This window comes from Silurus aristotelis, assembly GCF_946808225.1.
Source record: "Silurus aristotelis genome assembly, chromosome: 7".
Classification (NCBI taxonomy): domain Eukaryota; kingdom Metazoa; phylum Chordata; class Actinopteri; order Siluriformes; family Siluridae; genus Silurus; species Silurus aristotelis.
Window position 1 is genome coordinate 25,552,755 of NC_139580.1, and position 13,950 is coordinate 25,566,704.

General features: G+C 36.5%; 1 protein-coding gene across 1 annotated transcript; it reads right to left on the reverse strand.

Moving 5' to 3' along the window:
• Positions 1-285: 285 nt before the first annotated feature.
• Positions 286-12,084, reverse strand: gnb5a (guanine nucleotide binding protein (G protein), beta 5a). Its single transcript, XM_083545792.1, has 11 exons — positions 11,763-12,084; positions 9,907-10,043; positions 9,605-9,646; positions 8,807-8,883; positions 8,495-8,627; positions 6,677-6,820; positions 6,432-6,523; positions 6,258-6,306; positions 3,546-3,642; positions 2,035-2,201; positions 286-1,345 (listed from the first exon to the last, which is right to left on the reverse strand). The coding sequence occupies exons 1-11, from the start codon at positions 11,872-11,874 to the stop codon at positions 1,334-1,336; spliced, it is 1,062 nt and encodes a 353-aa protein (XP_083401918.1). The 5' UTR covers positions 11,875-12,084; the 3' UTR covers positions 286-1,333.
• Positions 12,085-13,950: the final 1,866 nt, after the last annotated feature.

The window sequence follows — 13,950 nt, forward strand, 5'->3', positions numbered from 1 at the left end:
ACTGTTAAATTACATAGTTTGTTGCATAGAAACACAATTTACCCCAAAATGGCCTTAATTCCGATTGGACCGAAAGGTAATTCAGCCTTAAAATGCCTTAAAATATGATCATATAAATGTTGTCCTTCATATATAGAAGTCCAAGACCTTAAGCATGTTGTTGTCAAGAAAACTCAGACAAGTAAAACATCCACATACTGTTCATCATATACAGTATGTTCCTTCATGTGACATGAGATATTACAAATCACACAATGGATTCAAAAAAGGCCAAGACACATAACCTTTCTCGATATGTAAAACCCATTTATTTCTCTTTCATGATGACACTATTATTATTGTGGACAAATATTATATATACATTTCGCTACAGTTAGTAACTGTTCCTATAGTGCAATTATTACTTCAGACCGATATACAGTATGTCAAAGAGCACATGATAACTGAGTAGGGATTGTTTGCATATTAGATGAACGATCTGCACTGAAAAAAAAAAAAAAAAAAAACTCTGCCCTTCCAACTGGCTGCTTTGCTATTTTAGACTAGAATTTAAAATTGTAAATGAGCACACAAGCCTCCTACAAAGAGCTGCACAGCGGTAAGTGAAGTTCGTCTCACCATCTGTGTTCGAAAGACATTATCACAAGACAGAGATACATTTGCAATTAAGATATGCTTAATGACCTATAGTGTATATCATTAATATTTTTTGCCTAGACATTACAAAATGGCTAGTAAGAGTTACGTGTTATAAGTATTGAGTTGATAGATATGAAGTGTGTAGGTAAAGCTAAAAACTAATACTTTCTTGTATTACGTTGCCCTTTTTTAATATGATCGATCCATCAGTCTATTTACGTTCATTACAAAACCAGGTCACTAACCCTTTCAATTGTAAATCTAAAACAAATGTCTTACAATCAATCCTATTTATATAATGATAATTTGTCGTTACCAGGTACCATATAAACACAGAGAAGTAGTGTGAAATGAAATCCCCTCAACGGCATGCACTTTATGTATTAGCAAGAAGAATTGACTTTTGATAAATAGCCTATAGTATGTGATTTCCGACTCAGCTAGTGTTTCTGGACGAATTTTGGTCCTATATTTATAAAAAAAAAAAAAAAAAAAAAAAAAAACAATTAAACAAACCCAAAAGAAACTAAATAACATTGTGCTCTTGTCTGTCTAGACTACAATCTGTCTTCAACCCTGTTCTACTATTCTGTGCATTTCTTATAAATCCAACACTTGAAGTTAATAATTGTTTAACTGAATGTTTCTGTCGGTCAATGCCAGAGAGAACCAAGCAGCCAACGCAAGCTGCTGTTCAAGCCCAGACCTGCAAAGACAAACCAAAATTGTTAATTGGTTGATGTGTGATGTGGTTCACATGTTATTATATGAAAAATCAAACAGAATTTTGCAAGAAAGGTTACTTATGTTGTAGCAATGCAGTGTGAATGTTTGTAGGGTGGTGGCGTGGTTGAATGATGGTTTGTGAATGGAGTTAGTTTATTAATTAGTGCTTTCATTTGCAGTGAGCGAAGGAGTGGATTAGAAGAGGAAGGAAAATAAGAGCAATGGGAGAAAGGGAGAAAGAGAGAGAGAGCAAAAGTATATAAAATAAAATATATATATATATATATATATATATATATATATATATATATATATATATATATATATATATATATATATATATATATATAAGTGAACGTGGAAGTGAAAGTTTTGATGAAACCTGTCACCAGCCTTTCATTTCCTCTTCCCTGAGCAAGCAAGATCGTGACAGTGTTCTTTAAACTTTAATCAAAAACTAACTTTCTAAACAACTGCAATGAGAATATGTTGAATTCTTGAAACGTGGTAATAACTCAACTATGTTCTACATTGCAAAAAAAGGGTATTTTTCTTTGACTACTCCACTTTATAAAGATGCACAAGATTATTCACTTTCAGTTCAATTTTAAATAATAATAAAACAAATTACAAAAACAACAGTTATGCATGTATTAATTGCTTGTTCACCCGTAAAGTGTGGTCCCAGGACCCCGAGCAGAACGCCGTCCCGTCAGGAGAGACTCGGAGAGTGCTGACTCTGTTCTCATGTCCGAATAAAATAGATACACGGGTCCCCTTTAGAACGTCCCACACGTTGATGGTGTAGTCGTTGTAGCCACCAAATAGTAGTCTGCCTGCAAGACGCAGAAAACAAAAATCCAATAATTTTGTTTTCTACACTTTTCTGGTACCTATTTAAAATAATCATGACTTTAATAATCAAACTTTTCATTTGACGCCATTCTTTTTTTTTTTTTTTTTTTGATGTCAAGAATATAAAAATATTTCCATATCATACTTATTCATTATCAAAGCTGATATGTGTGTTTAATCTTTAAGTCAGGCATCCGAAATCCTTTTTTAATATTTTTTATTTTTTTTATTAGGGCCACATAATTTTTATTTGAGGGGCCGGGTCGGTCTGTAATACAAAGATTTTTTATTATGATTTTATATGTATTTATTATAGGGGGAGTGGTGGCTCCAGCGGTTAAGGCGCTGGGTTGCCGATCGGAAGGTCTGGGGTTCAAGCCCCGGTATCGCCAAGCTGCCACTCTTGGGCCCTTGAGCAAGGCCCTTAACCCTCTATGCTCCGGGGGTCCCTTACAAGGGAAATATCAAGGTCCGTGATGTGGGGCCGCCTTCCCGTGGGCTCACCACCTGCAGGAGGGACCCTAAGGGACGGTGCTGTGAGGATTGGGCAGCAGTCGAAGGCGGGGGCCTGCTTAGACTGCTGCCCCTGCGACCCGAATTACGGATAAGCGGGAGAAAATGAATGAATGAATGTATTTATTATGCCTTCTAATGTTGGAAAGTTTATTATTTTGTTATGCACTGTACAGACAAATTATCATTAGTTTTCCAAAGATAAATAGCATATTTAAAGAACATTATTACTATCATTTTTGTAATATTTAATAGTCATTGCTATTGAAATTAAAACATTTAAATACTTGTGCATATGCAGGTAAATTTAACAAATAATTAGGCTGTGTTGATAACTAGAGGTCAACCTATAAGTGGATTTTACTTTTACCGATAGCTTGGTTGGATTGTACCTGCCGGTAACGAAAAAAAAAACCAAATATAACACTCCATGTCAAATATTACTGAATTTTATTACAAACATAAAAAACAAAAAAACAGTACTGAATCATAAAAATGTGCTAAAAGAAATAAATAGGAATATATTCATTAATAAATATAATTGTATCATTATAAATAATAAATATAATGTGCTCTCCGTTCAGCTTGCAATCCCGCATGTTAAAACAAACAGCATGTGGTGTCAGTGATTCGCCTCTAGAGGCTGCTCACATAATGACAGCGGACCAATAGGCGGAAAAACTATTGGTATGGATTTGCTGGATTACTATCAGTGCCTCGACCGCTATTATTCACTTAGGGAATCAAAAACAGATTTGATATGAGTAAACTCTTGTGAACATGTTTCTTTGCCATGGATTCAAAGCACTTACCACTGAGAGAGAAGTCTACACTGGAAGCTCCGAATATGATGCTTTCCTTGGAATAAATTGCCACCTCTCTATCAGCCCTCAAGTCATACAGACGGCACTAAGGAAACAAATCGTTAGACTGATCAGACCGATACAGCTGCAAAACTATTCTTTCCTTATTGATCAAAATTATTGGTTAATGTTAATAAATATTTACATTAATTGTTTACATTTGTTTGTTACATTCAAGAGCAATTTATATACTTAAAATGTTTAACCATTTTCTGGGGATAATAACAGCAATAAGGTTCTGTTATTGCAAAAAATTTTAAACTGTGCAATATTACTTATGTGCAATATGTTTGATAGTGTAACTACTTACTTGTGGTCTCTTTTTTCTTCTTTTGTATTTATACATTGTGTTGTTTATATACTGTATATACAGTGGGTACGGAAAGTATTCAGACCCCCTTAAATTTTTCACTTTTTGTTATATTGCAGCCATTTGCTAAAATCATTTAAGTTCATTTCTTTTCCTCATGAATGTACACACAGCTCCCCATACTGACAGAAAAACACAGAATTGTTGACCTTTTTGCAGATTTATGAAAAAAGAAAAACTGAAATATCACATGGTCCTAAGTATTCAGACCCTTTGCTGTGACACTCATATATTTAACTCAGGTGCTCTCCATTTCTTCTGATCATCCTTGAGATGGTTCTACACCTTCATTTGAGTCCAGAAATTTTTGATTATACTGATTGGACTTGATTAGGAAAGCCACACACCTGTTTATATAAGACCTTACAGATCACAATGCATGTCAGAGCAAATGAGAATCATTAAGGTCAAAGGAACTGCCTGAAGAGCTCAGAGACAGAATTGTGGCAAGGCACAGATCTGGCCAAGGTTCCAAAAAAATTTCTGCAGCACTAAAGGTTCCTAAGAGCACAGTGGCCTCCGTAATCCTTAAATGGAAGACGTTTGGGACGACCAGAACCCTTCCTAGAGCTGGCCGTCCGGCCAAACTGAGCTATCGGGGGAGAAGAGCCTTGGTGAGAGAGGTAAAGAAGAACCCAAAGATCACTGTGGCTGAGCTCCAGAGATGCAGTCGGGAGATGGGAGAAAGTTTTAGAAAGTCAACCATCACTGCAGCCCTTCACCAGTGGGGCTTTATAGCAGAGTGGCCCGACGGAAGCCTCTCCTCAGTGCAGGACACATGAAAACCCGCATGGAGTTCTCCAAGATGGTGAGAAATAAGATTCTCTGGTCTGATGAGACCAAGATAGAACTTTTTGGCCTTAATTCTAAGCGGTATGTGTGGAGAAAACCAGGCACTGCTCATCCCTTGTCCAATACAGTCTCAACAGTGAAGCATGGTGGTGGCAGCATCATGCTGTGTGGGTGTTTTTCAGCTTCAGGGACAGGACGACTGGTTGCAATCAAGGGAAAGATGAATGCGGCCAAGGACAGGGATATCCTGGACGAAAACCTTCTCCAGAGTGCTTTGGACCTCAGACTGGGCTGAAGGTTTACCTTCCAACAAGACAATGACCCTAAGCACATAGCTAAAATAACGAAGGAGTGGCTTCACAACAACTCCGTGACTGTTCTTAAATGGCCCAGCCAGAGCCCTGACTTAAACCCAATTGAGCATCTCTGGAGAGACCTAAAAATAGCTGTCCACCAACGTTTACCGTCCAACCTGACAGAACTGGAGAGGATCTGCAAGGAGGAATGGCAGAGGATCCCCAAATCCAGGTGTGAAAGACTTGTTGCATCTTTCCCAAAAAGACTTCTGGCTGTATTAGATCAAAAGGGGGCTTCTACTAAATACTGAGCAAAGGGTCTGAATACTTAGGACCATGTGATATTTCAGTTTTTCTTTTTTAATAAATCTGCAACAGTGTCAACAATTCTGTGTTTTTCTGTCAGTATGGGGTGCTATGTGTACATTAATGAGGAAAAGAAATGAACTTAAATGATTTTAGCAAATGGCTGCAAAATAAAAAGAGTGAAAAATTTAAGGGGGTCTGAATACTTTCCGTACCCACTGTATACATATTTGCACATTTCTTTTTCTTTGCTGCTGTAACAGAGAAATTTCCCCATTGTCGGACAAATAAAGTTATATCTTATCTTATCTTATCTTATCTTATCTTATCTTATCTTATCTTATCTCTTTCTTCCTTTAATGCCTCACAAGAACTGAGATGCCTTTTAAAGGATGCTGGACCATATCTCCATGCACTTTTGTCCAACATTTTAGGCTTGTGATGCATGTGTGTGAGGACAATTGTCTTTAACACAGAACACAAATTTTTTTTTTACTATAAGGTTTAAAGTCAGATGACCAGTGCAAAATATTGAATTTGTGTTCTCACAAGTTTTTTATGTTGATTTAATTAAAATCTGGCATCACTATGTAGGTCTGTCTACAACCAGATTTCAACCTCAGGCTGAGGCAGCCAGCTTTTAGGCCACAAAACATCAACGATCAATATAATGTGAGTTTCGGTTTTACACCATGCATGCCAGTGACCTTTATGGCCGAAAAAGGCTTGGTTAAGTTCAGGAGAGTCAGCAATTTATGTGTGTATTCACATATCACACTGTTCTATTTTTCTGATCTTCTTAGCCTTTCTTACCATTCTCCTTACCATATAAATATGATCATGCAGTATATTTTGGGACTGATTTGATCTATATAAGAAATAAAGGAGCAAACTCACAGTAGCATCATCTGAGCCGGAGGCAAACGCGTCCCCACTCGGATAGTATCTATAGCAAAAAAAATAAAAAATATTATCAGCAGTGTGCACTTTCTTTAAAACATAAAATACAAAATCTTAATTGTCTGTTTATCTTAATGAATACTGAATTGCTGTGCGAGAAGGTAAACCCACCGCACACTGTTTATATCTGACTCGTGGGTCTCGAAGGACTGGACACACTGTCCTGAGCGCATATCCCAAACATTTGCCTTTTTATCACAACCCTGAGATATTGGTAAAAAAAATAAAAGAAATGTAAGGTCACAACAGTACTTCTGATAGACAGAGACGCAGAGTGAAAGAGAGAATGACAGAGACAGAGAGACGGAGAACAGTTGGAGTGCTAACATGATTCTGATGTATTTTGGAAAACTAACCCCAGACACAAAAGTGTTGCCGGTCTCAGAGGGAGCGAGGTCCAGGCAAAGCACATCAGCTGCATGTCCATGGAAACTCTGGAGCAGCTGCCCACTTTCCACATCCCATATCGCACATGTTCCATCACCGCTCGATGTCAGGATCTAAAATCAAGAGCCATGGTGATTAGTTACATGGAAAAACTGTATAATAGCTCTATAATAAAGGATCCCTGTCAAAGCAGACAGTGGCATGTTCTAAGAGATGATATATTGTATATAATATATTCGGCATGTTAATGATGCTGATTTGATGCCATTTTCATTTCCATTACATTTAAAGCATTTGACAGACACCTTTTTCCAGAGCAACTTACAAATATTTCATTAATACAACTGAGCAGTTGAAGGTAGTGATAGGTCGTTTTTGAAACAGTCTTTAAAGTGACTCAGAAGCAAGAGTCGTCTTAAAGATTGATTTGTTCATTTTCCTCTGGTCACGCATGAGCAAAGCATCGCAAAATCTCGGTAGGTTATGTACAGGAAACAGAATTAAGCAGTTTGTCTCTCGACTCTTCAAGTCCGATTCGTTTGTTCTTTTATCACGTAACTCCCATATGCAGTTGCATTATGCAAGGAAACAGAATTGAGTGGTTCATCTCACGATTTCTCAGGTCCAAGTCGTTCCTTCTTTTTATCACGTGACTCCCATAAACGCTACACAATGCAATATTGTAACAATATTTATGACAGTCATGTGACAAAATAACTACATGTATAAGGACAGTGTGACAGCAGTGAAGTGTCCAGTAGGAACGACAGACTGATTTAAGGTGGAGGTGGGACTGCATCAAGGATCGGCTCTGAACCCTTTCCTGTTTGCAGTGGTGATGGACATGTTGACAGGGTGGAGTGGGTGGAGAAGAGTGGAGTGATTTGTGATAGAAGAGTATCTGCAAGAGTGAAAGGGAAAGTTTATAGGATTGTGGTGAGACCTGCGATGTTTTATGGTTTAGAGACAGTGGCATTAAGTAAAAGACAGGATTTGGAGCTGGAGGTAGCAGAGCTGAAGATGTTGAGGTTTTCGTTGGGAGTGACGACGATGGACAGGATTAGAAATGAGTTTATTAGTGGGACAGAGCATGTAGGACATTTTGGAGACAAAGTGAGAGAGGTGGGATTGAGATGGTTTGGACATGTGCAGAGAAGGGACATGGGGTATATTGGTAGGAGAATGCTGAGAATGGAGCCACCAGGAAGGAGGAAAAGAGGAAGACATGCAGATAGTTGGTTTGAAAGAGGCAGATGTAGGGTAGAGGGGGATATAGAGACGGTTGATCCGCTGTGGCGACACCTAATGCGAGAAGCCGAAAGAAGAAGAAGAAGAAGAAGAAGAAGCAGAAGAAGAAGAAGAAGAAAAAGACATGACAAAATAGCTTATGACACAGACCAGAAGATATGAGAGGTGAGCTACTCATTCTGTGTATCATAATTTGTCCTTAGCTCATTGTCATATTTACATTATTGGAATTATAGTCAAAGTTTGTATTTGTAGATGTGTTGGGGGATCTGCTTATTAATAAAAATTTAACATTTTATATTATTTCTGATCCCAGAAACAAAAAGAATTAAATGACTAAAAAAAAAAAGATATTTTTATCACTAGTTGAAGGTCTTGCCCAAGGTCGCAGCAATGGCAGCTGACTGGTGCTGGAATTTGAACTCACCACATTTCAATTAGAAGTCCAATGCCTTAATCACTGAGCTCCCACTACCCATTACATTTAGTGGCAAATTATAAGACAAAGAAAAAGAAAATCAATTAGGAAAAAGGTGGACCTGCATGTCTGAGTTGGTGAAGCTGCATGCTGACAAATAATTGGTGTGCATTGCCACGGATTTCTTCTTCGCTGCCAGGTTCTCATTTTTATCCAGGGATAGTGGGTACACAGAACACTTGTTGTCAAGACCACTGCAAAACACAAAAAGCTCAGTTAAACAGAAAGGGATCTCAGTTACTATTTTTACATTTGCAGTTTACTGCTGGAACTCAAACACGTAATGTATTAAATGACAAAAAGCATTTTTTATTAAAAAGCAAGAATTTTTTTTTTTTTTTGCAAAATGCCACGAAGAAGCCCAGGTCCTTACCCACACGCTACTGCACATCCAGAAGGGGCGTATGCACAGGCCATCACCCATGTGCATGGCATGGTCACTGCATGCTCCTGTGAAAAAATACAGATCAGTTATTTTATCTTAAACATCTGTGGCCGAACAAAAAAACTGTCCAAAATCATGTTATATTAGGAAACTGCTAAAAGATCATTTTTCCATAGAATTACATTTCCTAAATTACACTTTGTAGACAAAAGTTTGTGGACACCCGAGTGTAAGATCAATGTTTGCTTTTTAAAAATCCTATTCCACATTTATTTGCTGTTATAGCAACCTATTTTTTTTCTCGTAAAATAATCCACTAGATTTTTGGAGTGTGCTTGTGGAGATTTGTTCTCATTCTGCCATAAGGGTGTTAGTAAAGTCAGGCTGCTGATGTAGGTGCGTTAAGAAGGCCTGGGTGCAGTCAGCGTTCTAATACATCATAAAGGTTATCAGTAGGTTGAGGTCAGTCCTCTATAGCAGGAGATCTTCCACTCCAAGCCATGCAAAGCACATCTGCATGGAGCTGGCTTTGTGCACAGGGACATTGTCATGTTAGAACATCCTATACAAATACATTGTGGTAACAGTTTGTGGTAACACACAAGGCACATATGAAGAAGTCAGGTGTCCCAATATTTGTGTTCATATAGTGTATAAGCAGGGAATCTTGCTTGCTGCAGATTAAAGATTATTCTTACACTTAAGATTTGAATGATTTTCATACATATTTTTAATAGCAGTCTGTCTCTAGTATTGAAAAAATGTAAACACTTGTAACTCATATACCTTGTTGGTTGTAAACGCATCCCACACAATCACCTTTCCATCCTAGAAGACAGAAAGAGTGAATAATGCATAGATTTTTGAAACAGACATTTCATGAATACACAATGACAGGCCATTTGTTTGCAAAAATGAATGAAGAATCATGGACAGCTCTCAAGTCAGGCTGCAGCTATTAACCTGCTGATAATGACACTTCCTGTGGAGCAAGAATCCTAAATGGCTTCCTGTGGGACCCTATAGTGCACTACATAGGGTGTAGAGGCCATTAAATTATACCATTAGGCAAATCTTTTTTTTTGTACCTGGGATGAGCTCACAATTCTCCTCTTGTCTTTACACCAGTCCATGCAAAGCACTTTATTGCCATGTCCTTTCAGAGTTCTTTTGGTCTTCATAACAAATTGGCCGAGAGACTCCACCTTCTCTGCCACCTGGTGCACTGGGTAAGAAAGCAGGTGTGTTATAGACTATAATTTACTCTGCACTTAATAGAAGTGATCTTTAAAACCTGGTCCTTAAAGAGTTTTATGTCTCACTCAAAAAAAATAAATGAATAAATAAATAAATACTGATCCTTTTGTACAGCACTGTATATATATATATATATATATATATATATATATATATATATATATATATATATATATATATATATATATATATATATATATATATTACAAAATATGTGTATTTTGCATTATCATATTATAATACACCAGGTTATTTTGTATTATTTTAAGCTTTTATTGCTATCATTTTGCTCATTTCAAGCATAGGCAATACATAAGAAATCAATCAATTAATCATTGAATCAATGAATCAATAAATCAATCTATCAATCAATCTATCTATCTATCTATCTATCTATCTATCTATCTATCTATCTATCTATCTATCTATCTATCTATCTATCTATCTATCTATCTATCTATCTAATGTAGAATGTCATCCAAGATCAACACATAGCTTCAAAAACGTTTCACTTTAAAATCAGAAAATCAGAAATCTTAACAGATCCCTCATTTATTATACCACCCCAAACTGCAGTAACAACCACACTATAGAATTGAACTAGTAGCACTAGTAATACAGATTTAGCTGCACTGTGCGAAAAGCTGTATTATGTAATACCTCCTTATGTACAGTCCTAGATACATTATTACGTCTAGCTTGCGCTAACATCTTAACAATATATTGAATATGGTCCAATGTATTTATTTCCATATATAAAATTAAAATAAACCAAAAATAAGATCATTAAACCTGTTTCAAACCATTTGTACATATTTCAAGCTTTTATTGTCAGATAATTTTTGCAACATGCAGAACCAATAACATTTGAATTGTTTAAGCTCAAAATGTGTAATAAAATAAAAATTAAATCCAGAAAAAAAGGTCTAATGATTTATATATATATATATATATATATATATATATATATATATATATATATATATATATATATATATATATATATATATATATATATTATTTATTATATTAGATGTAGTATCCTTTTTTCTGGATTTTATTTTTATTTTTATTTTAGATCGTGCAAGATGGTGTATTAGCAATATTTCGAATATGGTCGTATGTATGTACTTCCTTTTATATTGTTATAATAAACCAAAAATAGGAATTAATAAACCTGTTTTAAGCCATTTGTACTTGTTTCAATCTTTTATTGTCATAATTGATCTCCTTTCAAGCAGAAATATTTAACATAAGAAACCTACAAGCTTGTTGAAATGTGTAATAATAAAAAAAAAATAAAAATAAAGGCCTAAAGATCTTATATATGGTTAACTTAATGATAATTTCTTTATAATCAGATCGTGTACTTGATTATTTATAATGTTTATTAATGCAGTACCACACTATAGATAGAACTTACAGTAACCAGTAGGACCAGTATTACTGTATATATCTTATTGCAATACATTACATATTACCTCCTGCCATTATGAACAGTCCTAGGCGCGTTATTACATGTAGATGGTGCTCAGTGTACTGTAAACAGGCGCTATAAATAACCCACTGTGGAAATATGATTTTTATTTGCACATATTATTATAGAAAACAAAAGAGGAAAAACATCCCTACATAAACTAGTGGATCTGTGGGATGTTATGAAGTCTAGTTTATATCTGATACTCACACTCCACATCATGCAGCTTGGCCCTCTCCTCCTCGAGCTTCGTCTTCAGCGTCTCCGACTCGGATTTCAGCTTCGCTATGGTCTCACTCGGCTGCACTTCCTGGGCAGCCATCTTTTTAAATTGGCTGAATAAAATGCTTACCTGATCAATGCACGTGAAGAATAATAATATTTGGTATTATTTCCCGAACACAGCTGATGAAGAAGAATTCTGGAGAGACTGGATGTCAGTGAGAGATATACAGAGAAAGCGCGAGATGAGGATGCAGCTGATGACGTCACAAGAAGGATGCCCTGTTTCCAGCATCCTGTGTAAGCGCTCAGAATAAATCAATAGACCCCTACTGGATTAGTGCAATGAAAAGAGCAGCACTTCCTCCACAAAACATGACTCCTGGATTCACGTGATGAAGACGAATAGGTGTGTTTTAGAGGTTATATACTCTACTCGTGTTCCCTTCCCCAACGCATGACCCCGCCCAAAAAAGATGAGAAATATTTATAGGTTGCTATAAGAGGCAGGTAGGATTTCATACAGGGATTTATACAGAGGGACAACATATTGATATGTGGTGCAAGTGATGTGCAATTAATATTACACCAAAAATGTAATACACTTAGTGTCTAACACTTTACTGAGGTTCACAATGGTTCAAGCAATATATAATACACAATTCAATAGAAGATGTATGAATAAAATACACTATAGAAAGCAGTGGTGGACCTAAGCTCTATTAAACGTTGCATGTTTTAATATAATGTAGCTGTGTCCATGAATATGCATTACATTATTCCCAACAGTCTCTTCATTTTATAGTGTTTCTGCCACTTGCACTGCTGCAAGGAGCATCTATTTACCTTGGAGTTTCTAATCAGATTTCACCTGTCACATGACTTGTTGCCGGAGTCAAAGGTATCTGCGTCGAGGGACTTCAATGTGAACACTGCAAGGCTTGAAGCTCTTGTTTAGGATAAACAGATTGCATGCTGGAGTCACTGAGGCCCTCTAGAAGGCGTCCGATCACGTAGGCATTTTCACATCTTTCGATCGGGCGGTCAGGGAGCGCACTTTTCAGAGCTCACGAAACACGTGACTGGATTTTTCATGACCTGTTTTAACTTTTTTTATTTTCTGTAGTGAAAAACCGGATCGTTTGCCTTCATTTGAAATCCACAAGAAAACCTTAATGCATGAAAAAAAAAACGCACAAAACTCCCTCATTTATTGATGTTAATATTGATGCTTCTGCTAGGGATAATGTACAGATGCATTGAACTTTATGAATTGTGTTAATTGGGTTTCTTGGCTTAGTAACGGCATTCGTTCTCGCCGCATGAGATACCTGTCGTTAATGCCGTGCTTCGTTATACCACGTATCTATATAATATTAATTGTTTTTATAACTGTGGCGTCATAATGACTGTATTAAGAGGTGGTACGATTCAGGAAGGTCACTATTTTAGTCCTAGGTGTGAAACAAACAGGCCGACACTAAAATATTTAATACACTTACACACTGGGGAAGTAGTAGCTGAGTGGTTTTGGGTTACTGAAAAGAAGGTCAGGGGGTTCAATCCCCATTATTGCTAAATTGCTAATCTGGGTCCTTGAGCAAGTCTGTTAACCCTCGGTGCTCCAGAGGCATAGTATCATGGTGAATCCTGTGCTCTGACCCCAGCTTCAAGATACAAGCGGTGATATATATAAGAAAGATTTTTACTGTGCAGTAATGTACATTTGACAAGTAAAAAGCCTCATTCTTTATTTTTTGTGTCCAACACTTTACTGTGGTTCACAATGGTTCAAGTGAATACATGATACACAATACATTAGAAGAAGTATGAATACACTATATAAATGTGTGGACACTGTAGCAGTACAATTTCCCTTTTATGCAAATAGGCTCAAACCTGTTTAAAAAAAATTTCTACATCACAGTGGAGGTTCTTGTCAAAGCAAAAAGGGAAATACATCTGATTTGGTATCTTCAACAAGCACAGATTGATGTGATGGTTAGGTGTCCACATACTTTTGGCAATATATTTGGCATTTTGTTCATTTATGAGCAACTGCTGCAAATGTTCGATAAAAATACTATTATGCATATTCATAGTGTACTTTTGTACACTATATAAACAAAAGTATTGGGACACCTGACTTTCCCATATATCCCATATACGTGGTTCC